The 26,829-nt window shown below is 49.1% G+C and overlaps 1 protein-coding gene across 1 annotated transcript in view; it reads right to left on the bottom strand.

Annotated features, from left to right (window-relative positions):
• Positions 1 to 26,829, bottom strand: part of Csmd2 (CUB and Sushi multiple domains 2) — a 569,599-nt gene that overhangs the window by 3,993 nt on the left and 538,777 nt on the right. Inside the window, exons 57-68 of the mRNA XM_032897562.1 lie at positions 22,627 to 22,809; positions 17,024 to 17,200; positions 15,763 to 15,942; positions 15,176 to 15,349; positions 13,584 to 13,757; positions 13,192 to 13,265; positions 10,633 to 10,744; positions 9,967 to 10,146; positions 7,898 to 7,960; positions 5,265 to 5,426; positions 3,074 to 3,186; positions 1,189 to 1,276 (exon numbers count right to left, since the gene is read on the bottom strand). Of these exons, the coding sequence (XP_032753453.1) occupies positions 1,189 to 1,276; positions 3,074 to 3,186; positions 5,265 to 5,426; positions 7,898 to 7,960; positions 9,967 to 10,146; positions 10,633 to 10,744; positions 13,192 to 13,265; positions 13,584 to 13,757; positions 15,176 to 15,349; positions 15,763 to 15,942; positions 17,024 to 17,200; positions 22,627 to 22,809 (1,680 nt within the window). The remainder of the gene's footprint in view (positions 1 to 1,188; positions 1,277 to 3,073; positions 3,187 to 5,264; positions 5,427 to 7,897; positions 7,961 to 9,966; positions 10,147 to 10,632; positions 10,745 to 13,191; positions 13,266 to 13,583; positions 13,758 to 15,175; positions 15,350 to 15,762; positions 15,943 to 17,023; positions 17,201 to 22,626; positions 22,810 to 26,829) is intronic.

Here is a 26,829-nt window from a genome sequence, read left to right on the forward strand (position 1 = left end):
GTGAGACTGGATAAATATGTATATGTGTATATGTGTATATGTGTACATGTATAGTGAGACTGGATACATATGTATATGTGTATATGTGTATATGTGTACATGTATAGTGAAACTGGATACATATGTATATGTGTATATGTGTATATGTGTACATGTATAGTGAGGCTGGATACATATGTATATGTGTATATGTGTATATATGTACAAGTATAGTGAGACTGGATACATATGTATGTGTGTATATGTGTATATGTGTATATGTGTACATGTATAGTGAGGCTGGATACATATGTGTGTGTGTATATGTGTACATGTATAGTGAGGCTGGATTGCCATGGAAGAATGAGGTGGGGTGTATGAAGGCTCTCCACCCACTCCATGAAGGGTCACCTGAGGTGTAGGGATCAACAGGGAAAGGGAGTTGGCTGTGTTTGCTGGGGTCTTCCTGCTGCTGGGCTGAGGGTCCTGGGACTGTGTTGGAGGTGTAAGAGCTGCCACATGTTGGAGCCTTGAGAGCAAAGCCAAGACGGCTGTGTGGAGGAGCAGAGAGGAAGGGGTGCCACGAGCAGATCTGAGCTGACTGAAGAGAGAGCTTTCTGAAGGGAGAGCTGTCAGAGAAGGAAAGGGATGGCCTGGCAGGTAGGAGCCCTGGGGTTGGAAGGTCACAGTGTGTGGGATACAGTCCCCATCTTTACTGTCCCCAAGAAGCTAGGACCCTATCCCATGTGAGTGCCAGCCCCTGGGTTGGGACCTGTTTCTGGAGTGAGGATGTTTGGTTTGAATATGACCCAGTGTGCAGAGTCCAGTTCTGAGACAGGACAAAGAGGAGAAGGTTCCTCAGGGTTTGGGTTTCTTGTCTGTGATGTAAGGGCAATCCCCACCTCCTGGGCAAATGCTAAGGAAGGCGCGACATTGCAGGGGGAAGGGCAGCCGTGATGTGGGAGTGTTTCAGCCACTGCCTGAGCCTCTGGGCAGGGGGTGATGCCGTGTGGCTCCAGTGGCCAGCACAGCAACAGGGCTGAATGTCCATCAAACATCTGTTTTAGAGCTAGTGCAGGTTCTGTCTGATCCAGATGAGCTTAAGAGATCCTCCTTGGGTAGAGTTTCAGGCCAGTTTCCTTCCTGCCCCAGGATACAGCTCCTCTCCCATCCCCTGAGCTTACATCTCCAAGGACACATGCTAGTTACCAAGTCTTTGAAAGCCGAACTGCCCAAAGCCTTGGCCCTTGACGGAGCCTTGGTAGACGAAGGTGCCTCCAGAGGACTCTGAGGAGACCTGAAACAGCAGAAACAGGCAGGAGGAGAGAGATGGGGAGAGAGTGGGGAGGCAGATGGGGGCAGAGGAGGAGGAAGGGAGAGGCGGGGGAGTGGGGGAGACAAGGCATGTTAGAACAATCTGGAATTCCTGTCAGACCAGAGCATAGCTGGCATGTGTGTGTGTGTGTGTGTGTGTGTGTGTGTGTGTGTGTGTGTGTGTGTGAAGTGTGGTGTTGTTTTCTCCTTCCTTCCTTCCTTCCTTCCTTCCTTCCTTTCTTTCTTTTTTCTGGATTTTTGAGGCGGGATCTTAAGTAACCTAGGCAGGTCTTGAACTTCTACACATTGCCAAAGATGGCCACAAACTCCCGTTCCTTCTGTCTATAACTCCCCAGTGCTAGGAGCTGAGGTGTGAGGCACTGTCCGTGTCCTTTGGTGTCTGCTGCTCACAGCACATCGTGCGTCAGTTCCCATTTGTGGAATGTCATGTATGCCGTACTGTGAGGCCTGAGTGACACAGCGGTATCCTCAGAGTCTTTAGTAGGCTTTGGGCACAAGGAGTTGTAAGAGGACACTGGTGATGAGAACTGACGTGCAAACAGTCAACAGAATTACGAGGGAGGTGAGCCCGGCAGGGTGAACACATTTTGGAGAGTTTCTGGCAGTTCCCAAGGCTGTTGGGTTCTGAGGTGGTGGCTAGGACATAACTTGTCTGCATCCCCCTGTACCTGACCCTCATGATGTTCCAACAGCTGGCCTGTCCTCTTAGCAGTGGGAGTGTGTTTTGAGGATGCTTCAGGTGTACCCCCAAAACTCAGGCTCCAGCTCCAGGGGTGTCCTTTGTCTGGTGTCTTCACATGTTCCCTCAGTCAGATCCTGGCTGGCTGAAGAAGGGACCCCGATGATTGTCAGCTGTTCCTGCACCCACAGCTTTATCCTCTCCCTCCACTTGTTCCTTCTCCCATGACGCTATTGAATCAGTTATTCATTCTCAGCTTTTGGACTGATGCTAATACTGGTACGGGATCCCCAAGGGATCCACAGACATCCTGGGCACATCAGGGAACTACCTGCAGGCTCCAGCCACTGGAGAAACCATGTGGCTTCTCCTTGTGGGTCTACAAAGCAGAATCTCTCAGCCACATCACCCCTCCCCCGCAACAGCTGGCCCTGTCCTCAACTCTGCTACCCCAGACCGCTAGACCACTTGTTCTTTCCCCACTGTGTCTTCCCAACAGGGGTCAAAGACAGCGATGCAGGGGCCATTATAGGTGATTCCGTGCGCAACGCTCCTTTGTGAAGTCAGAAGGGGCCTGCATACGACCATCACTAGGGACAGGTTTCTTCTTTGTCAATGCTCTACAATGTATATATTTCCCACAAAGGCATACAAGAGATCCCTGCCTCTCTCTTCTGTGTCCTGGACTCTTGAGCTGTGCTGAGTAACGTATAGTCCACATCTCAAACTTGAGCACATATGCAGGGAGTCACTGGGGCGTCACCTTCTCCCAGCCCACACCCATGACATCATGACCTTCACTCTCATACTCCTGACCCCTGCTTCCTGTTCTGAGTGCGGAGCTCACACGATTCTCTCAGACATGGTAGCCCTGGACTCTTGAGTCTTCAAGCCTCTTTGATCCCCACTTTGCCCAGTCTATCAGCTGACCAGGACTCCCTAGCTCCTAGTCCTGGTCTAAAGACTCCTCAGGTTTCCAGGCGACCTCAGTAGTTCCCACACTCCATTGTCCTTTCTCTGTGAGCAATCTGGGGATGGGTGGGGTGCAAGGCCCGGTGAAGACCAATTTGCCTCACTTACGTGGCCATCTAATGCCCAGTGGTCATCTTTGAACTTGTTCACGAAGCTCTCCGCCGGACCCGTGACCTGGTAAGCCTGAAGCAGGAGGCGGAAATCTTCCTTTTTATAATTTCCTAGAGAAAGAAAGTAGGTTATATTTGAAACTCTATGAAAGTTCTCAAAATCCACATCTGTGGTGTGAAGGGCATGACCGTGTGTGTGACACTTCCATGTGGACACTGGTGTAAATGTCCCCTGCATACTCGTTGGTGCAGAAGCCTGGTGCATGTGCTCGTATGTGGTTGAACGTGAGCGTGTGCAGGGATGTGAAGACGCATGTTCGTAACTGAATACCGAAGACGGTGATTGTGTTTTTATATGTGTGAGCGAAAGTATGATTTTCATATGTGTGAACAAAAGTGTGATTTTTGTAGGACTGGCAAAATGGCTTCGTGAGGAAAGGCACCTGCCACCAAGCCCATCGACCGAGTTCCATTCCTAAGAGCCACACGGCAGAAGGAGAGAACCTCCTCTTGAAAGCTGCCTGCTGATGTCCACACACGTGTGATGCGCGCGCGCGCACACACACACACACACACACACACACACACACACACACACACACACACACGCACGCACGCACACACATACACACAAATGAATACACACAATTTAAACATTTTAAGAAGGAATATGATTTCATGTATTTTGGTCTGACCACCAATGCATGGGTACATTTGTTTGCAAGTCCATGAACACGGAACAGCCGACACGCGTGGGAGTGTGTGTCTCTTACTAGAACAAATGAATGAATAGGACTGTGTGTATGGGGGGGGCTGATTACACATGGGCTGCGTGTATGCAAATTAATTAATCCACTCCTTCACCAATGCATCTGTCTAGTCAAGAAAACACTTGTTTTCTGATTATACAAAAGTTGAAACCTGAACAAACTTTAGAAAAGGATGCTTGAAGATAAAAAGATCTCTTCTGGTCCTACTAGTTACTATGGTAACACACAATGGTGCTCGCAAATACACATGATTTTAAAGTGCCAATAGAAAGGAAATAGCTGCTGTGAATGCTTTTGTGGAGTGCATTTTCTCTCCTATGAATATAGTCTTTATTACTTTAAAACGTGGAGGTGCAGTGTATTCTGATGGGTGTATTCACTCCTAAACTGGCATTTGTTTTAAAGTTTCATTTGTCATTGTGTGTGTGTGTGTGTGTGCACGTGTGTGCACGTGCGCGCACACATGTGTGTGTATATGTGTGCAGGTGTCTGTAAAGACCAGAAGGAGCTGCTTTCATGTGGGTGCTAAGAACCAGACTTGGGTCTTCTTCAATAGTAGCAAGTGCTCTTAACCACCAAGCCATCTTCCCAGCCCTCAAATTTTATCCTGGAGATGTCATATGATGAAACTACTTACATTTTATTCTGGGGGAAATGCTCTGTTTCTAGCTTTTTGTGGTATAAATATAATTCTAAAGTGAACATTGTTCATACTATTATCAATTTTTCTGTTTCTATTTCATATGGCAAAAATAACTCACGAATACGATAATTTTCAAGGGTCTTGCTAGGACTTGCCCAGCCTTTCCTGGACCTGTTCAGCCTATGGTTTGATTTGCTGCTACTGAGCTGGAGTTTGTCAGAAATCACATTTTGTGTTTGCTTTTTCATTCTGATTATGGTTGAACAGTATTTTTCTTTTTTTTTTTTATTTATTTTCATAGTTGTTTTGATTTTTTTGTTTTTGAGACAGGCTCTCACCATTTGCTCCGACTGTCCTGGAACTTACTATGTAGACGAGGCTGGCCTCGAACTCACAGATATCTGCCTGCCTCTGTCTCATGAGCACTGGTGTTAATGGACTGAACCACATTGCTGGCTCTTTTCCTTTCGTGTATGGACTGCGCTAGGGCTGCTGGGAATTCTCTGCTTCTACCTTTGGCTCAGTCTTCAGGCTGTTTCTCTTTCCTTTGAGAGAGTTCTTCATGTTTGGGTCATTATGGTTAACCATTAGTCCATGGGCGGGGTGAGTAGATGCCCCCTATTCTGACTGATAGGCCAGCGCGAGGTCTGCTTGACCCGACGATGCAGTGCCCTGATTCATCCCGGCAGAGGTGTGTAACTGTCACCCCTGTGCCTGTCCTGCTCTCAGACCCCCCAACCCCGCCCTGCTCTCAGAGACATGGTTTGGCTCCTTACCTGCCAAATGCAGTTCCACCCCACTGTGGTCAATCATGGTGGCGTTGACCTTGCTGTTGGCTACCTGGAAGCTGATGACTCTAAGCATGGCTGGCTGCTTCTTCCCCTGGTACTCATAGGCCCCTTTCCATAAGGAATTCTTGGCGAAAACATCCCCTGGAACTGGAGGGACCGAGGAATGTGTGAGTTAGACTCTGGATGTTGCTGGGACAGCCAGGGACAGCCACTTGATGACTGGTTATAGATGGAGACAGCGTCTGATGTGGGGGTGATGGGAAGGCACTCTGGTGACTATGGTCCTCTTGTGTCTTAGAGTAGCAATGGAGGGAACTTATACCGGCATGCCGAAGGGATGTCTGTGTGCCTATGTTCATTGCAACCACTCGCGGCAACCAAATTATGATGACTGCAATGTCCGTGGGTGGACAGATGAAGAAAATGGACTAAATTATGAAACACCATTCACCCCTAAAAAAGGAAAATCCTTTCCTTTTGATAACATGGATGAACTTGGGGGACATGATACTACATGAAATAAGCCAGAAGTAGAAAGGTCATTGTGAGGTATCGCTTACAGACCAAGCTAAAACGTCAAACGTTAGAAGTAGGGAGTGGAGAGAAGTGGGATTGGAGGTGTAGACACAGGGTCAAAGGGACAAAGTTTCAGCCAGGCAGGAGGGATGTTAGTGATCTACTGCCCAGTGTCCTGACTGTGGTTAATAAAAAATATACTGTATATTTTAAACAGATAGGAAAGAAAAATAGAATAGATAGTTATGAATGGATGGGGGTTTGGAATGGGAGGGTCAAGTGGGTGGGAGAAGAGGGGATAAGGGAGGAATTATGGGGAGAGATGGCTAAAATTCAGGGCCATTTGAGGGGCAGTGTGGAAATCTAATAGATTAGAAACTTTCCAACATATATGAAAGCAATCTAAATGAATTTGTCCAATAATGGGAGAAGACAGAGCCCCAACTGGCCATCTCTTGTCACCCAATGAAGCTTCCAATACTGAGAGTTATCAGCCAAAGGGGCCTCTTTGGAATCCTGAAATAACCCAAGCTGTTGCCAGACTGTAGGTTGCGCTCCACAAACTGAAGGCAAAGTATCATGGCTGAAGAGAACCCCTACACAACTCACTGAACATCGAGAAGCCAAGCTGGCGCTTACACAGAACCTTCATCCGCATGTCCCAGCTTCATCAAGTACAAGAGACCAGTCCTCACTTGTGGGCTGCAGCTCTATTCTGCAAGTGGGGGCCATTCTACCTCGCCAATCAGGGTCACTGTAGGTCTTCAATGCTAGTGTTTAAATGCCCCAATACTTCAAGTCACGTACACAATGTGAGTGTACAGAAGCTCCCTGCTCCCCGGGGAAGTATGGCCACTCAACCGTTCATCTTTGTAGCAACTTTCTTAGGCAGTGGTTCTCAACCTGTGGGTCACGACCCCTTTGGGGGTTGCATATTGGATGTCCTGCATATTAGATATTTATATTATTATTCGTAACAGTAGCAAAATTACAGTTATGGAGTAGCAATGAAATGATTTTATGGTTGAGGGGGGGGGTCATCACAACATGAGGAACTGTATTGAAGGGTCACGGCGTTAGAGAGGTTGAGAAGCACTGTTCAAGATTTTCCCTCCCTATTTAACCTAACAACAGTATGAACTCTTAAGATGTGAAGCTCAGTTGTCAACAGACATGGCTTGGTCAGGGACCAAAATGGCCTCTGAACAGAATCTATAGGACTTTAACATACATGCCAAGATATACCACTGTTTGGATCTGGAATGTTCTCCCAGAAGCCCACTATTAAAACTTAGCTCCCGGCTTGGTACTCTTGGGAGGTGGAAGACGGGAGGTTGGCGGTGGAAACTTTAGGAGCTGGGGAAGGAGTTTTTGGTCAGTAGGGCCTGACACTAAAGGGAATTGTGGGGCTCCAGCCACTTTATCTCCCCATTTCTCTCACACGCAACTGTGAGGTGAGTGAGGCTTCTCCACAATGTGCTTCCACCGTGACATGTACCACCTCACCACCAACCTCAAAGCCAGCCAGTCCTGGATTAACCACCGGAACCGTGAATTAAAATAAACATTTTCTCTTCATAATTGGATTGGATACAGTCTTGTTTATAGCAGTGGAAAGCTAAAAAATACCACGGTAATAAAAGTAGGTCCAAAACAGGACATCAGAGTTTGTAATAATTTTGCATTGGCCAAGCTGCACTTGTGATTCTGTGTCCAATTCTAGATGTGACATTCTTAAAGACACAGTGCCTATCTTGACGAGGTCCCAATGACCAGGAAGCTCTCTGAGAGGGACCAGAGTCTCTGATTTGTGAGCACACACTGGCGGGTGCTGTGCCAGGAAGGGCTGCAGCGCCCAGTGATTCCAGAGCTCAGGGCCCCGGTCACTTTAATAAGGGGCGTGGCTTTCCTTCCGATGAAGCTTCTCGTGAAGGCTCCCTTCCTCTCCACGTTGGCCTTAGGAGTTGGCAGGGAATTGTCTTGGTGTCTGTGTGGGGTCTCCATTCCCTTCCACTGGGTGTGGGGCCTGTGTGCCTCAAACTGGCTAAGGTGTGGCAGAGGCAGCACCAGTTTCGGGAGCCAGCAATCTGGACTCTGCCTACCTGAGGCTTGCGTGAGCAGAGGCTCCCGGGCAGTGTTGATGGGTCTCCCGCTGGGCCGGACCTCTGCTGGGAAAGGCAACAGGAAGAAATAGGGTCAGCCTCTGGTCGCACTTAGAGGATATCGATGGTGGCAGCCTTTCTGAAGTTAGGTGAACATGCTCTCTGAGATCTTGCACCGGACTCTCCTCCCCTACCAGGATAGCGATGTTACAGACCCATCTCAGAAAAGCACAGTGCATAGACAAACAGGGGAAGGAAACACGTCAGTCACGTTACTGGAGTATCAGACGAGAACCCGAGATGTATGTGTTTATGCTGTTCTTTGTTACTGTTACCGTGTTAATTAAGAACAGCAGAATCTGGCATGATCTTGAAATAGTTAAGGACAACTAAATATAGAGTTATCAACGGACCCAGCAGTCTCACTCCTGGGTGTAGATCCAGAGGAATTGAACCCACTCTGCTGAAAATGAGACTCAGCTTGGAGTCACTGCAGCACTGTTCACAGTGCCCAGGATACGCAGGCAACCTATCTGTCCATGGCTTGTGTGAACATAAACACACACTCCATGTACCACACATACACCACACATCATGTGCACACACCATCACACACACACACACACACACACACACACACACACACACACTACACATACGCCATACCATACACACTGCATACCACAGTTTACACATATCCATACACATACCACATGTGTACCTACCATATACCACACATTCTCACATCTCATCCTACACACTCACACACCCCATAGCATATACCTCGTGCATACCACAACATATACCCCAGACACACAGCCCATGCCATATCTCACACTTACACACACACCTCACACTGTGTATCACACATACACATTCTCTCTCTTACATACACCATAAGCCCCCACACCATCTCTCTCACACACGTACCTCATACCATATATAATACACACATCACACCATGTATCATACACACAACACATCATGTACCCCCATCTCATCTCTTTCTTTCCTTCTTTTTCTTTCTTTCACTCTCTTTTTATCTTTCTTTTCAGACATATAGCCCACATCATATACCACACACATATATGAAATAATACACACACACACCCCTCACAATAAACACATACACAAACACCAGATATCTCACACATATCCCCCAACATACTATATACTCCCACCACAAGCACATACCATACCATATACCACACATGACATTCCGAGGAAGTCCTCCCTGCCCTCCCCTTCAGTGACCTTCCTCCCTGTTCCCAGCATTCAGTGCGTCTCTTGGCTCCTCAAGGGGTCGTTACCCTGATCAGGCTATGATGATCAGTGTCTCTCTCTCTCAATCATTCATTATTTCTATCATCTACATATGGTGGTGACATGTTAACGTGACAATGTGCTTTAAAACACCAACTGTGTCAGGAGAGTAGAGGCTGCAGAAATCGACAGCAGGGTGAATGTAAAGGTGAAGACAGTTGTCAGAGAAAGACTAGAAGCCTTTCTCTGCCTGGACTTCACACACCGGAAAGAGCCTTGCTTCACTATAAACGCGGGAGAGGCCAGTGCTGTGGAAATGACCTACAGCGTCATGGTGCTGCTGGCCAGTGCTTGGGACGTTTCTCTCAGCTCTCTAGCCCATTCCCACCCCGAAGTGCTTTCTCTTTCTTGCTAACATGTCTTTATTTCCATTTCCTGGGGACTGGCAAGTGTCCCCAGGGCACAGATCATGCCTGTGGTAGGATAATGTGCCTTTCTGCGAACTCCTTAGGACAGACAAGCACCGCATGCCCAGGGCCATCCTGGCAGAGCGACAGTAAGACTAAGAGGAGGAGAGGATGAGTCAGGCACTCTTCCGGTCTGCTAGGAGGAACTGGGCAGGACGGTGTGTGTTTGCTTAAGTGACGGCAGGCGGTGGGGTCAACATGAACTTGTGTGAGCTGTTCTGAAGTGGTCTCCGGTCTCAGCCACACTTCAATCAAAGCAGGGGTTGTCTTCCTCCTGGCCCTATTCAGTGCCTGTCAACCTCTACTCCAAAACCTCTGCCCTAGAAAGGGCTTGCTCACCCAGGCAGATGGGTGGTTTGCCCGTCCAGCTGCCGTCGGCTTTGCAGGTCCGGTGTTCGGAGCCACCCCTGAGGGAGAAGCCCTCCTGGCAGGAGTAGATGAGTGTGTAACCCATGGATGGCAGGTCCAGGGCTCCAACATTGGCATGTGTGGGCGTCTCTGGTTGCTTGCAGTGGTGGGCTGGATGACGAGAGCAAAGACAATGTTAGGCTGGAGGAATTTGAAGACACACTTGAGGGGTCTCTCCTCAACCCCCATCTCTATGTAGAACCCTGATCCTTTCCATCTCTGCCCTTTCGTGCCTGGCTCCCCCTCCTTCATTTCTTTGCAAGCCACACTCAAGGTCTTTAGGAATATGGTAGCATGAGGGCTTAGCCAGTCACAGCGAACCTCAGTCTGCAACACCAAGCAAATGAGCCTACCGTCTGCCATGTTTCCACGAGCCTGCCCCTCCGTAGTTCCTATTCTCGCTGGCCCTAGATTACTTCTTCTTTGCTAAGTTATAGGGATGACCTTAAATTCCAGAAAGGCTTTTGTGTGGAAACATCTGTGATGCCCCAAGAGGCAAGTACTGTAGAGACCAACACTGGTTCTGACGGGAACACACCCCGCCACTCCGTCCTGGGCCAGTGGACGGGGTGTGGGGTCAGGTGGGGTGGCACTCACGGACACAGTCAGGTGGGGTTCCACTCCAGGTCAGGTTGGGAAGGCAGGTCCTGGTGGTGGATCCCTGAAGCAGGTAACCTTTCTGACAACGGAATAGCACCGTGCTCCCAACCTGCCGCAAGGACAGAAGTGTCCCATGTCACCTTCCACCTAGCAGTGTCTCACAGTCGCTTCCTTCCCAGGGGAGAACTCCAACTCAGGCGTTGGCCTCTGTTGGCCACCATGACACCTCTCTGCCTGGCGGGGTCCTATTGGCCCTTTGGGGTCAACTGAAAGTATGCCTGGTGACGAGATCAGTGCCCTTACCGGGTATGTCACACTGTCAGGGGGAGCATTTCCTCCTTGAATGGAACACTGAACCCCAGTCTCCCTGTGCATACAGAGGGGGAGGCTGCTGTGTCAGAATGACACTGGAAGTCAGTGACATTCAAATGTAATGGTGGAGTTGAAAGCATTTTATAAAACATGGAGAACTGCAAAATGAAACGATCTTTTTGTGAAACTACATTCTAAGAATTGGAAACCGGTCTCCTTTACAGGTGTGGAGAATCTGTGCTTTGGAAAACTCTGTCAGACAGAGCTACTGCCTTCTCCTGTTTGGCTGTGTCCTCATCTCTGTCCTCCAAGAGTCACTGGCTGTCTAGCTCCACTGGGCTCTTCTGTCCGTTTGGCTTAATGCGCAGGTCGGTTTCCCACAATGCGATTCAGACTGTAACAAATCCCAGCTCCAATGTTCATGGGTCTTTATACCAACAAAGTCAGATCCAGACTTAAGGCAGCGCTCTTGGTTACACGGGTTTCCTCCACACCCAACCCGCTCTCCCAGCCTTCCTCATTGGGCTCTACAAATTGGGCACCTTTATCTGGCTAATTTAGTTGGCCAAATCAAACCCCTCAAGCTAAGTCTGATGTCACCCTTGTCCCCCAATCCTACCATGGGGCCTCGTGACTAGGGAAACACGAGGTGAGCATACTGCATCCTGAAGGCTCCCCTCCCCCAATGCTGCCCCCTTCCCACCCAGTCATGACAGCAGGGGTCTCCTCCACTGCGTCCTTCATGCTTCTTGAATCGCTGTTTTCTGTCCTTGACTCAGCAGCCCGAGTGGCATTTGAAATACTGGATCAGAGTCACTGCCTTCAAGTACAGAATAAAATCCAGGATACACATGCTGGCCTCAGGGCCTGCAGGACGCCTATCCCTTTGTCTTTGTCAAAGTTATGGTGCAATACAGAGTCACCACACAACCTGGGGGCTGGAACACTGGGCCCAGGTGACTCATCTCTTTTCTCCTTCCCCATTCCATTTCTTAGCTCCTCTCTGGTAACTGCTATCTTGAATTTGTGTTTTTAATTTCTTTGCCTTGCAAAAAAAATCTATTTTCTTATATGCATGTTGAAATAGATGCGTTTTTACTGTTTTAATATTTTAGCATCTTTGTCACTCAGTAGCATGTTTCTATGACACCCATGTCATGTAGATCTGGGGTTCATTCATGTTCCTGGCTGTATAATAATCCATTCTGAGAGCACAACATGCTTGTGTAGCTTGGTACAGGAGTGTTTCTGGGTATGCTTCTATGAGCAGAACTTTTGAGCCATGGAGTATGTGTAACCTTCCCAGCCAGGTTCACAATCCCTTTAGACCTAGCTTAGGCCTCTATCTCGTCTCTCCTCCTATAATACTGCAGCCCACCCTGGCTGGCCTGCCACCCAAGCCTCGCCCTGCTCAGCCATTCCCTGCCCCAGTGCTCCTGTATAGGGGGCATTGGCCCAGTCAGAAATGCCACTCTGTCCTGAATTGGGTGGGCTTTCTTGTCATGAAGCCCACAGTTCAAATGTCACCTTTGGGAGGGCTCTTTCCTGACTCCCATTTCAGAGACAGCACCCCACTCCGTTCACACCCTTCCACATGACACCACGTGTCTTAGATATGACCTAGCTTGCTTGGCTGCTGTTGCTAGGCAGGCCCAGTAGATCAGGGCACCAGACACGCATCCTATCCCTCCCAAATGCCTAGTACCCAGAACAGGTCACATTTCCTAGGTGACCAGGTCCTGGCCTATCATTCTGGGTTAGTCCAGCAGCCATCTTGGGCCCCAGCCTACTGTCCTGACCTGAGTGCACCCTGTTCTCACTGCTTCCCTTGCTCTGCTCAGTGTCACCCAGGCTGCCTAGGGTTCATTCTGAGGCAGATGTGCAAGACCTACCTGCAGATGGGAAGACCCTCTGGCTGCTGCCTCCCGCCTAGCTCCGGCTGGCTTCCACTGCCCCAATGTGGCTAGAGTGTGGGTGTCTTGCTTGTTTCTATATTTTGGTTTCCACAAACATCCTGCCCCAACTCTGGGGTTCCAGGGAACTGTTCATAGCTCTAACCACTGCCACGTTCTGTGTCAGCTGGCTGATGGACACTAGCCCTTCCATTTCCGAAAGATGCTCTGAGGGACACTTTGTTCCTTCCCTTCCAAGATCTCCTACTCCCTCTGTGCTGCTCCTGGGACCTCTGGTGCTGGCAGTGACAGGGAAAGGCAAAAGACAGGAAGGCTAATTTGAGCTCATTACCTGGTAGCCCTGGGAGCTGTTCTGTATCCCGAACTGTGGCATGCCGGGATCGGCACATGTGGTCAGTGTGGGATCTGGATGAACAAAACACAGAAACATCTCAGGGTCACGGGCTCATTCACTGCCCACCTTCTGATCTAGAGGCCAAGGGAAGCACTGCTGCCCCCTGCCCCCGCCTTCTGAGCTCTCCACCTGTCTCAGAGGCCCGAGCAGACATTGGAGTCCCTAGTACATTAGCTCTTCCTGTCCCGCACTCTGTCCCAAGAAGCACAGGAAGAACCCCCATCTCCACCACAAGTGAGATCATGAAGTCGGGGAAGTGGACCCATCACTTCCCCTGGCCCCCATCACAGCTGCCCACCAGCCGGGCCACTGCCCCCAGCCCCTCTCACCTATGCAGCTGGGCTGTGTGCCGCTCCACGTCCCGTCTGACTGGCAAAACCTCCTCGGGGAGCCCACCAGCACCAGGGGAGCGTGGCAGGAGAAGGACACAGAGGACCTGTAGGAGAAACCACGGTCCTCTCTCCTCCCTCGAGGTGGGACCCCGGGGTCTCCGCAGAACACGGCTGGAGATGAGAGACAAAGGTTGGCTCAAGATGCTTTCTAGAACCTAGTTTTCTTCACCTCCTTCCCCTAGCCTAGCCTTTTCTTCTCTCTCTCTCTCTCTCTCTCTCTCTCTCTCTCTCTCTCCCCCTGTGGGGTGTGTGTGTGTGTGTGTGTGTGTGTGTGTGTGTGTGTGTGCACATACACAAATGCGTTATAAAAAAGGGGCATGCGTGTGGAAGCCAGAGGACAACCTCAGTTGTATTCTTTAAGTACTGTCCACCTTATTTTTTGAGACAGGATCTCTCATTGGCCTGGAGCTTGCTGAGTATGATAAGCTGGCTGGCCAGAAATCTGATGGGATTTGTCTGTGTGTCTGTCTCTACCTCCCCAGTACTGGAATTATAAGGGTATGCTGCACACTCAACCTTTGGTAAAAATGTGGGTTCTGGGGGATGGGGGTCCCAGGCTTTCAAGGCAACTGCCTTGTTGACTGGTTCATCTCCCCAGCTATGATACATTTCTGTTGTTGTTTTTTCCAATGACCATAATTCACTGTTGCTTTGTGTGTGCTGGGTTTGGAACCCAGAATGTCATCCACACTCCGCGTACACTTCACTACTCAGCTGCACCCTCCACCTTCGTGATTATACAAAGGGGCAAGGCAGATCTTTGTTTCAGGAGGAAGAGCAAAGTTGAGTTCATACAACCTGGAGGCTGCGAGCTGGCACATGTCCCCCTGGTGTGGTGAGAACGCCAGAGGTGTTGACCATAAGCAAAGTTTCTGTATTTTTTTTCTGAGCTATTGATCCTAACCACAATGGACATTTCCAGAGTGAAGCAGAACTTCTCAGGTGTCATACAGTGACCAGGGTAGGAAGAAAACTGGTAAATTCTACTGCTGTGTGTAGCATGCAGACGGAGTGAACTTTCCAGAGCCCACTCATGGGGTGCACCTAGAATCCTTCAGCCCGCTTCTCTGGAAACCCGGGAAACCTGAGTCCTGGAATGGACTGGAGCTCATCAGAACACAATTGGGCCAGGCAGATAATGAATAGTCTCTCAGCAGAAAGCCCTCAGATATCTTTCTATGAAGAGAGATGCGTCTGGCATGGGATGGCCTCACACGCACCTCACTCTGATACCGACCTCTTCAGGTCTGGGTACCCTGCTATTATTTCTTCATTTCTTTTCACTCTGACTTCAGACTATCTAAATTCAGGCCTCCATTAAAATATTCTCAATGTCTTCCTTTAAATTTCCCTCCTACTTTCACGGCATCTTGAGAAATAGCTCTGCTTCAGGGAGAAAGCTGATGATTGAATCTATGCTTTCAGAGGTAGAGCGCTCCGATATATGCGTATGAGTGCGCATGCGCAAGGAGGGGTGGGGATGTGCGCGGTCAAGGAGGACATGTTTAGAGCCTTAGGGAGTCACTCACGGAAGCACTGAGGTAGCTCTCCGGTCCAGGATCCATTTCCCTCGCAGGTGAGCACGGCAGGCAGGGAGAGCTGGTACCCTTCCAGGCAGGCATAACTCACACTAGAGCCCCAAGTGAAGTCAGACCCTACCACTTTCCCGTTCGGGATGAGCTGGGGAGGTTTGCACATGATAGCTGTGGGGAGACCAGAGGAGGCTGAGTTCTGAGGCTGTTCTGAGGAAACAAGCCCAGTTACTACTGTCACCAGGATCACCAGCTACCCTGCAGTTGCTGGAGTCTGGCTGGGCCAAGCAGAACTAGAAAGGATCTGAGGCAGTTCTGATCTTTTACTTTACGTGGATACACCTCACTTACAACATTTCTGTTCTCCCAGTACGCAGCCCTGGAGGAGGCTTGAGGCTCGCATCTTTCCTCAGGACCTTCCAACTTCCTGACAATCTGAGCAGGACCAGCCTTCGCCCGCGCAGGACCACCCCTGCTGTGATGCTGCCCCTCCCAATGCTGCCCCTCCCAACCCCGCCCCTGGATGTTCAAGGCTGATGCCTGCGTGTGTCTCTTCTTTGGCCCTCATCCGCATCCAGACCTACCTTTGCAAACCGGCTTGGTACCGTTCCAGATCCGGTCCTTGGTGCAGCCCAGCACAGACACTCTGCGTGATTCCATCACGTAGCCGGGGACACACTGGTATGTCACAGTTTTATTGTACCTGAAGTCATTGCCCAGCCGGATGCCATTGGCTGGAATCCCGGGGTCACCACAGTTTATGACTAGAGTAAGAATGACACAGTGCTCATCACTCCTAGCCCAGACCTTGTCTCCTCAGTCTCCCAATCCCTCTCTATCACTCCTACACCCACCCAAGGAGGAACCGTCAGACAAGCCAAACCCTGGGCACCACTAGGCACAGCCAGATTTCCTTGCGTCAGACGACACACAGGCCCAGTGTTCATGTCTATACCATGCATGCCATCCAATTATACTATGGCTTCCCTTCTTATTCAAATCCACTCCTCTGAGAGGAACGACCACGGGACTTTTTTTCCTCTAAAGTAGATGAGGTCCTGGACAAGGAGAGTTTGTAGACTGACGACTCTAAGACAGGTCTGTTCATGGATCAAAAAGACAGCTTGCCCCGGGATGCAACACCTCCCATGACAGTCTTTCTGAGAGGCTTTTTTCGGGCCCAGAAGCAGGGTCCTAGGACCTATGCAATAGTGAAGCCCCTTTTATGAGACACAGTATGACTGGGGGGATTAATGTGGGATTTTAGATGGAGTCTGAGCTCACAGAGTTGACTCTGAAAGGAGGAAATCTCGGAGTGACTCAGTCCATCTCTCCCATCCGAGTACCACAATAAGGAAAAGGATCTGGGGCACCCTGACGGGGGGCAAGGAAGTAGATGCAATGCTCAGAAGCTGGGTTGGGGTGGAGATGGGTCTGAGGTAGGGTAAGATGTAAAGAGGGCAGGTGGTGTCCGCTTCAAAGTGGACAGAGAATGACGGAGCCCTGACCCTTTGTCCTGAAAGGAAAGAGAAAGCCCAGGGGGATGAGCTGGAGACTAGATAACGGCTGGTGCGTTGTATCAGCCCCTGTGAACCTCGGCTGTCAGATATAAAAAGTGGGGCTCACAGCTACTGTGACCCTGTTCACACCATCTCTGTGCATGCCCGCACGAGCGCCTTGCACTATGCTCACTCACCCTGTGTGCAGAACATGCTCAACCCACCGAGGCTATTCAAATGGTTCCAGCCATTTTCTCCAGACTCCCACTGACAGGTTCCTCGGCAGGGCGGGGCTGGCTACTCTGAGCTACCATTTGCAGAGCCCCGGGTGGGGCTTGGCTCTTACCCGTGCACTCAGGGTCACTGCCTGTCCAGGTGCCATTGACAGAGCAGTGTCGGCTGAGCAGGCCCGTGGAGTAGTAGCCTTCACGACACTCATAGACAATGGAACTGGAGAACACCAGGCCGTCGCTGAACAGCACTCGGGCATTGCTTGGAGTTCCGGGGTTGCCGCATGAGATCACTGGGAGAGCAGAAGAGTGCGTTACTCCCCAGAACCTGAACTGCCGAGCTGAAGAACCATAGAACCCTAAAGATGGAGGCACACCTCATGCTGCTGCTGTATTTATTGTCTCACCCGTAGGGAGGGACAGGCCTGTATGAGATTTTTCTCATGAGATTATTTTACTTGTGTGTGTGTGTGTGTGTGTGTGTGTGTGTGTGTGTGTATACACATGTTGCATGCCTGTGTATGTGGAAGCCTGTGTGTGGAGGCAAAGGGTTGGTATCAGGGCTCTTCCTCCATTACTCTCCACCTTAGCTTTTTGAGACAGGATCTCTTATGGAATCATCAATTTGGGTCTCTCAGGTAATCATCAATCTGTCTAGGCTGGCCGGCCTATGAGATCCAAGGATTCTTCTGTCTCTGCTTCTTCCTTTCTCCAGCACTGAGGTTGTAACACAAGCCACCCTTCCTGTGGTGGTGGTTTGAATATGCTTGGCCCGGCGAGTGGCATTTTTAGGAGGTGTGGCCTTGTTGGAGTGGGCGTGGCCATGTTGGAGGAAGTGTGTAACTGTGGGTGACGACTTTGAGACCCTCCTCCTAGCTGCCTGGGAGCCAGTCTTTTCCTGTTTGCCTACAGGTGAAAACATAGAGCTCTCAGCTCCTCCTGCACTATGTCTGCCTGGACACAGCCATGCTTCCTGCCTTGATGATAAAGGACTGAACCTCTGAACCTGTAAGCCAGCCTCAGTTAAATGTTGTCCTTTATAAGAGTTGCCTTGGTCGTGGTGTCTCTCCAGAGCAATGGACACCCTGACTAAGACACCTGCTTTAATGCAGGGGCTGAGGATCTGAAGTCAGGTCCTCACGCTTACCCAGCAGGCACCTTACAGACCAAGCCACCTTCCCAGCCCTGATTCTAACTGCACATTTTCCCATCTGTGATAATACTTACATCGGGCTCCTTCTAACACTCCTCCAGGATGCTGTTGCTAATGGGACTCTTGGTCTGGGCACTCCCTTATTTTTAAATTTTACTTATTTCTTATTGAAAATAAAGTTATTTTTGCTCAATATAATCTTCTTTTAAAAGCCATCTTTTAATTTTTTTTTTATTTTATTTTATGTATGAGTGCTCTGCTGCGTATATACCCGCACACCAGAAGAGGGCATCAGATCCCTTTATAGATGGTCCTAAGCCACATGTGGCTGCTGGGAATTGAACTCAGGACTTCTGTGCTCTTAAGAGCTGAGTTATCTCACTGGCCCCATATAATATATTCTGGTCCCAGTTTTTCTTCCCTCATCTCTTCCCAGATCTTTCCTGACACCATCACAATTCCCCTCTCTTTCTCTCTCTCTCTGTCTTTCTCTGTCTCTGTCTCCCCCACCCTTGCAACCCCCACCTCCTCTCTGGTTGACCTGTTGGTTTCTCTGGCCTTTGGCTTCTACTGAGAGGAGTTTAAAGCATGAGAGCAAGGGGCTAGCAACTGAGCCAACACAGCCCCAGCCCTCTGCAGCAGATCATGGCTTAGCTTGTAATACAGTTCACAGAGAAAGGTTGGCACAATACTAGACTCCCCACCCCCGTTTTAAAAAAACAAACAGGGATAAGAATAGCAAGTTTGTGTGCTAGCATTCCTCAGAGGTGAGTTTATTTAGGATCGTTTGAACTCCTGGGCTTAAATGTAGTTAGCGTGTTAGCAGCCACTGCTCTTGTTCTCCCTGTTTACCCTGATGTTGCTTCACGTGGCTGAGGGGAGCCTCTTCAGTACGTCAGTTTCTTTCACAGGATCCCATTCACCTTTAGTGGGTTTCTTGCTGGGGAGGTGGAATATTTCAGGTTTATCTTGATATTCACTAACCCAGTTCTGTAACCGCCGCTCCAAAGACCCCGGCTTCTCTAATCCTGAGCAGCCATGGATTTCTAGATGGTTGGGCTGCATAGACAACTCTTCGAATTGAAAATCCATAAGTCAAGAGTGTTGAAGTTTTTTTATGAATTCCGTGTATGCATGTATATGTGCCCATGAGTGTGCACACAGATGTATGTGTCCTTTGCATACCTGCAGAGGCCAGAGGACAGTGTTGGGTGTCCTGCTCTATGGTCCTCTTCCTTATTTCTTTGTCACAGGCTCTCTCACTGAACCTGGAGCTAGGGTGGTGGCCAGCAAGCCATTGTAGTCTTCCTTTCTCTGCCCCCCCTGAAACGCCAGCATCATCGGTGGACGGCCACACCTGTCTATACTTTTTAATTGTGGGTGTGGGAGGATTTGAGCTCACAACTTTATACTTGTGTCACAAGCACTCCTACCTGTGGAGCCACCTCATTAGCCCCTACTTCTTTATTTTTACACGCTGAAAACTCTTGGCTCCTGACAACAGTAAATATAATTATTTATCTGTTTCGCCTCTCTAGGTTACGATTCCTATGGGATGGCTTTTGAATAACAATACCCATATCATTTCTGTTGGGAGCCAGGCAGCCTCAGGCTTTCCCCGAGGCTCTGAGGTATGAAGAAGGAATATAGCTCCTTGTCTGAAGCAGGGGACGCACTTGGCAAGGTCAGAAATGGCCTGGGCCAGAACTTTGGGGAGCTGTGACTTCACCCTGAGAACTCAGCTCTCCTTTCTAAGGAAATATGGCTATCACTCCCAAGGCCACTGACCACTCCTTCATGGCACATGTGAGATATCCTGTGTCCCCTCTGTGCATACTGCTTGACTCTCTGTCCCATTCCCTACCCCCTGAGAATGGTATTTAAGACACTGCACTTCTTAGTAAACTTGCTTGATGTAAGACACAGCCTGACATAAGACTTAAAGCCTCCTGACTGCCAAATGCCTGTTTTATGTATTTTCTGAACCCCTGGTCTTTCCTTTCAGGGACCTGTCCCTGAAGAATGACCTGCTGGTCCAATTCAGTTTCTGATACCCTGATGGCTGAAAATAGTTTGAGGATTCTTTGTGGTTCTCTTTGTCTTTAGGATATAAAACCCTGGCCAAATCCCACTTGGCCAGATAGTTGAAATAATTCTCTGAATTATGAATTCACCAAGTTGATATGTAGTTTAGGGTCACTTGTGCCCGCCAGGATTTTTATACAGACAGTGCGCAATTCTAATAGCTGATTTGATTTCGTAATGACGAACGGCATGTCTGCAGCCCCAGAGTAAAGTCTACACGTAATTTTTGTATCGCTAGCAGAGCGGGCAGGCCCTGGGTTTCCTCCAATGGGCCTTTGTGCTGTCAAGGAGCTTGAGACACAAGTTATGTTCCCTGCACTTAAGGAGCATACGTCTGTGCTTTCTGGGGACGATGGTGCCGTATGTGCATAATGCAGGCATGTGAATGCGTGGGTGTCTGCACCTGAGCACATGCATGCAGAGGCTGGAGGAGGATGCCGGCTGTTTATTCCACCCCTGAACTGGCTGTCCTGGTGACACCTGATGAGAGCATCATGCTCTCAAGATTCACCTGTCTCCATTCCCAGTGCGGTGGTTTCAGGCACTCAGAGCCGCGCCTGGCTTTTTACATGGGTGCTGGGGATTTGAACTCATGCACTCATGCTCGGAGAGCATGCGTTCTTACCCATTGAACTACCCGCCCTGGGGCCTCAAGTCTGTTCTTAAGAAATCCGCACATTAAACACGAATTAAAATTAGAGCATGAGTGTAACAGTTAAAGGAAGAAAGCATTGAGAATGGAGCAGTTGGGAAGGGGGGGGGTCTAAAATCAGAATTTGAGGACAGCCTTGATGGTGACACCCCTAACATTCACTTCCAGGCCCAAGTCTTAATTGTCAGATTTCTGACCAGACTCCTGTTGATGTGGCTGGCCCCACCCTAGGAGCTGAATGTTATCACAAAAGCTTCTACCCATTGGGGTGCACTTTCCCAGCATCCCACACCTCTCTTGATATAACTAAAAAAATCAACAGAATCCAAATAACACCTTGAGAAAGGGGACCTGGACACCTCACCTAGCTCTTTGGGAAAATTTCATCTCGGCTTCCAGCTCCTGCTCTGTCTGTTACTCCCCTTGGGCCCAGTTCTCTGGTGACTTTTGGTCTGCTTCTACGATCTGTAGATTTTACCATTTTTTCTCTGTCTCTCACTCTACCTATGAACTCACTCTTTTCTTGGTCAGCTTAGATGCCCAGATTAATCATAACCACTGCCCTATCCCCTGCCCCACTCCCTCCCCTCTATTCCTTCTGTCCCACTCCCTCAGCACCACCCCCTCTGTGCTACTACTTCTGCCCCGCCCACTGCCCCGCCCACTATCCCGCCTCCTTGCCACTATCAGCCAACCACTGTCTTTTCTGTCTGAAGAAGCCTCACTCTTGACTCCCATGCACTCTATGCCTGTACCATGTGGGAAGACTGTGGTTGGACCGTCTGGGGCTGACTACTTCCTCATTGAATGACTGACCCTTCTCCCCACAGAAGTTCTCAGCGAGGCTTGGCAGTGGCACATGGCTCACTCCCACCTTCCTACATAGTTAATTTACCTCATCTCCTTATTTTTCTTCTTCAACCTCATTCAGAGCTGTTAAAACTCTTTCTTTCCAAGGATAGTTTAGAGCTTTGCTTAAGAGACAGAGAGACAGACACAGGGACGGCTGCAAAGAAGATGGATTCTGGAAAGAGATGTTTTAAGCTAGAATTCTCTCCCCAGAAGTTTAGGAGTAGCTTTCCCTTATTGATACTGTTTTAGAAGACACTCTTGAGGCTCATCCATAAGTTGAATTTATATTCCTTTTGGTCTGTTGCGTGTCCAGCATCTATCTCCCGCATTGGTCTGCAAACTCTGACTGATTAAGATGCGTGTTTCAGTCTATCCAGGTTGCTATAACACAACACCATAAACCAGGCAGCTTCTACAGACTGGAGATTCACTTTCTGCTCTGGAGGCTGGGAAGCTCAACATGAAGAGGCCCCTAGATTCCATGTCTGGCAAGAATCAGCTATCTGGTTCATGGCTGATGGCATCGTACTGCATTCTCACACAGCAGGAAGGGGGCAGAGCTCTCTCTGGGTCCCTCGCAGGAGAGCTTGACATGAATGCTTTACCCTTGTGACCTGGGAGGACCCACTATGTTGGTGATCAGAGTTCAGCCTATATGAATTTTGGGAGGATGCAGGAATTCCCACCATGCAGTGGGTCTGTTCTGGTCAGCACTGTGTCTCCCATACAGATCGTAACATTTAGCTGAGCAAACTGTATGGAAGGTTAATAATCCATGAGGTCTTTTAGTGTATTTTGGCTTTTCCTTTTTTAAGGGGGTGGGGAGCTTATTTATCTTTCGATTACTAATAAAATTAGTATCTTTCGATTACTAATGGACATGAGCTGTCTATTGATGTCCTCAGTCCCCAAGGGTGGGCATTGGGGGCGTGACTGGGAGCAGGAATGCTGGGGCGGGGCAGGGGAGGAGCCATTACCTCCACACTCAGGCTGAGACCCACTCCAGGAGCCATTGGCTTGACATATTCGCTCAGAAGATCCCCGGAGCACGTGGCCAGCTTCACAACTAAAGCGTATCAGACTGCCTGGGGCAAAGCTGTCCCCTAGCCGGATGCCGTGGGCTGGGATCCCTGGGTCACCACAAACTCCTGTACTGGTTCCTGTGAGAGGAGAACACAGCAAGCAATGAGGGATTTTTATTGGATGCAAATGGAGCAGAAGTCTTGGGGAGAGGAAGAGATGGGCTGTTGGTGGGGAGGAAGCAACGAACTCTGTGGATGTAGGAGGTGACAAGAGAAAGTGCTCAGCCCAGTGTCTGCACAAACTGCGGTGGTGTTTGAAAGGTGAGGCGAGGGAGGGCAGTGGACAGGAGACAGAACCATTGAACTTAGTGCCTGGGGGAACCAGGGTCCATGTTCTAGAGATACTCTACAGAACACCAAGGAGAAAAAAATGTTAGGATGAGTGGCTCTACCTCACTAGTAGACCTCAGTAGTCAGAAAACATGGTTCTCAAGTCCTTGGGAACCACACAAGAAGGACAGCTCCCATCAGGCTAGAACTCCGATGGTCCAGGCTGCCACACCCCAGCTTCTCCCTCTCACCCCTTCCACACCTGCTGGCCAGTGGTACCCTCTTCACTCTCCACACCACTCTCCCTTCCTCTGAATCTCTCCAAGCTTAAGTCTCCAACCTTAACAATCGCTGATCTTGAACAGTCATATGACCCTGCTTTTTCCTGTAAGAACCTCTGTGGGGGGGATTTTAGTGCTGACAGGATAAAACCCAAACTCTTTACCATGGGTTTACCTTCCCTCAGCTCAGCATGAACTTGATCCTAGCCTTCATTTATTTTTTACTACTTTAAAATTTTTCAGTCTGTCTGTCTGTCCATCCGTTCCATTGTCTGTCTAGTGTGCGTATGTGTGTGTGTGTGTGTGTTGTCTGGTGACGCACACAATGAGAAATTGCTCCCATGAGACTGGGCTATAGGCAAGCCTTTTCTTAGTTACTTATAAATCTGGGAAGGCCCAGCCCACTATGGGTGGTGCCATTCCTAGGCCAGTGGTCGTGGGTTCTATAAGAAATCAGGCTGAGCAAGCCAGTAAACAGTCTCCCTCCATGGCCTCTATGTCACCTCCTGCATCCAGGTTCCTGCCCTGGTTGAGGCCCTGGTTGACTTCCTTCAGTGATGGACTACGGTGTAGGAATGACAGCACGTATGTGGAGATCAGAGGACAGTTCAAAGGCAACAGTTCTTTCCATTGCTGTGAGTTCCAGGGTTGAACTTGGGTTGTCAGGCTTGGTGGTGAACACCTTTCCCCATTAAGGCATCTGCTACTTCTCAAGTCTCATCTTATTTTTAATTGATAAGTAATGATTAATAATGCTATAACAAGAATCAGCTGCATATGATGTCTTGGTGCATATGTAGTCCATGTTCTTGCTATGAGGAAATGGTAACTATTTGGGGTGATTAATCCTTGTCTTTTAGTTGAGGATTTTCTATTCACTATTTTGTCCGCAAAGGTGAACTATGGCTTGCGTGCCTAATACCCCATCACTCAATTTTTGTCCTATCCCTTCCTGTATACTACACTCACTTGGCTTTTGACATTCTACGGACCCTCTCAAGAGAGTGCCGGAGGACCCAAGCAAGAAGTGAGGGAGGGCAGACAACAGGAGACAGAGCCACAGGACCGAGTGTCTGAGGGATAGAGACACACTGCAGAGCCCACGGAGGAGGAAGATGTTGGAATGAGTGGTTTGTCAAGAGAGAAAAGATGATAGCTTTGGTGGCGTCTGTGCTCTCATGGGCCCACATGTGCAAGCATTGAATGGTAGCATTCGAAACTATACTGGGTTAGCTGGAGTAAAAATGTTTCAGTCTTAACTCTGGCATGATTTACCCGTGGTGGCTCTCTCACCTTCAGGCTTAGAATTATTTTGTGTAGTCTCAGACCATGAGAGTATGAAGTAGCCCTATGTTCGTCATTCCCCCTTAAAGCACGGGGTTCCTTCAAACTACGATGTTTAGAAAACAGAAAGCTTGTCACAGTTGGCTGGATTTTGTTGCCTTTTGGAGTTTTCCTGGATGAAGCACAGGGAATGGCTGGTGCTGGGTTCTAGAAAAGCCCCTGATGGCGAAAGGCTGTTTCCACACTGGCTTGCCTACCTCAGCTAGAGCCTAATGCTTACACTGCCGTAGCAGGCAGGAGAGCCGAGTTCTCCAGTCCCAGGCTTGTTAAACCAGGGGGTCGATCTATGAGCTATATGGAGATCTGGGACAGAACACTACACCATGGGGGCACATACAGGTGGTGGCTCTGTACTGAGAAGGTACATCAGCAAACATAGGGAGACCTGAAATGGGTCTTGAACTGTCTTTATATCCTTCCTAATCAGGGGCTGATGACTCAAAGACTGATTGTATAGGATGAGGCTCAAAAGTTGGAATTCTTGAATGTGTTATTTCTCTTTCTCTCTGTCTCTTGTCTCTGTCTGTCTCTATCTCTGTCTCTGTCTCTCTCTGTCTCTGTCTGTCTCTCTGTCTCTCTCTGTCTCTGTCTCTGTCTCTCTCTCTCCCTCTCTCTCTCTTGTTTTTCGAGACAGGGTTTCTCTGTGTAGCCCTGGATACTATGGAACTCACTATGTAGACCAGGCTGGCTTTCGAACTCACGGAGATCCTCCTGCCTCTGTGTCCTAAGTGCTGGGGTTAAAAGCATGGGCCACTAACGAATGCATTATTTTGTAAAGACACACAGGAGATGAGATGTCATGTCCAAGACAACATATGCATCTTCAGCCAGGGAGGCTTTCGCTTAGTTTTCTGGACAAGAATGGGCTCTTAACACTGTCGCTTCTATTGGCACGCTGCCAGAGAAGGAAGTGACTCTCTGGGTTGGAAGGAACTTTCACATTGTGCCCAGAAGATGACTGGGCAGGAAGTCCTTTGAGGGCCCTTTTTGTTTCTTTTCCACTGCTTGGCACTTTTCTTTCCATGGCAAAGACACCCAGAGTAGATCAAACAAAGATTAAGAAATTCATCATCCTAGAGTGACTAGAGAATCACTATGTGCAAATACTATTATGGAAGAGATTCATGACTACCCTCCTTGGCTCCTTTGTATGCCCCCTCTTCCTGGAACTTGCTCTGGATACCTCGGGTCTCTGTGTACATGACTGCCTTTCCTGTTCTATATTCCAATCGTATCCCCTAGAAGTCCCAGAGGAAGTAGTCAGGGCCCTTGCTAGCAGGCTAAAGGCATCTTCCTGCTTCATGAGGAGTCTTATCTACTTCATCTATTGAGTGGTTCATGAGTTTAACAAGGCTGAACGCCAGAAGTGCTTGCCGGTGGTCATAGCAATGCGTCTGGGGTTATCCAGGAAGCCAGGAGCCCTTCTGCACGGTTGTTTTGAGATCTTTTCCTTTTTGGAGAAACTTAATAAATATCTGGTTCGATAGTCTATCAGGGTCCTAAACACCAGTAACCAGGCTCTTCCGGAAGCTTGAATGACAAGGGCTGTGCGTCTTACAGGGAGATGGGTTCTTTGTGACAAGGAGGTTGGGATCGTTACCTGTAGGAAGGATCTGGAAGAGGGAAGGGCTAGGGATTGGTAAGGGGAAGGTGGGCTCCCCGGGGATCTCAGGCTACAGGAGCAGCTGCACCCTGGAGACATTCCTTGGTAGCACCAGGTAGCTTTACGTCAAAAGAGACTCAGCTGGGGCTGCTCAGTTTAGCCTGGTGGTTTCTGTTACTGGTTGTACAAGTCACTTTCAGACGTATGGTTCTGTTGCAAGACTTTATGGATATGAGTGCAAGCCAGAAGAGGGCATCAGATCCCATTACAGATGGTTGTGAGCCACCATGTGGTTGCTGGGAATTGAACATGGGAGCTCTGGAAGAGCAGTCAGTGTTCTTAACCACTGAGCCACCTCTCCAGCCCCAAGAATAGTTTCTTTGTGTATTCCTGGCTGCCCTGGAGCTCGCCCTGTAGACAGAGATCCACCTGCCTCTGCCTCATGAGTGCTGGGATTAAAGGTGTGTCACCAATGCCCGGGGGACATAGGATCTTTGTTACTTCAATAAGATGTCAGAGTTCTCATGTCAGAGGCTAGTGATTCTGAATATAGTAACAGGACATGCCTGGGTACGGGTGTCTCAGGGTGGAGACTATCCA

This window comes from Rattus rattus, chromosome 1 (genome assembly GCF_011064425.1).
Source record: "Rattus rattus isolate New Zealand chromosome 1, Rrattus_CSIRO_v1, whole genome shotgun sequence".
NCBI classification, from domain to species: Eukaryota; Metazoa; Chordata; class Mammalia; order Rodentia; family Muridae; genus Rattus; species Rattus rattus.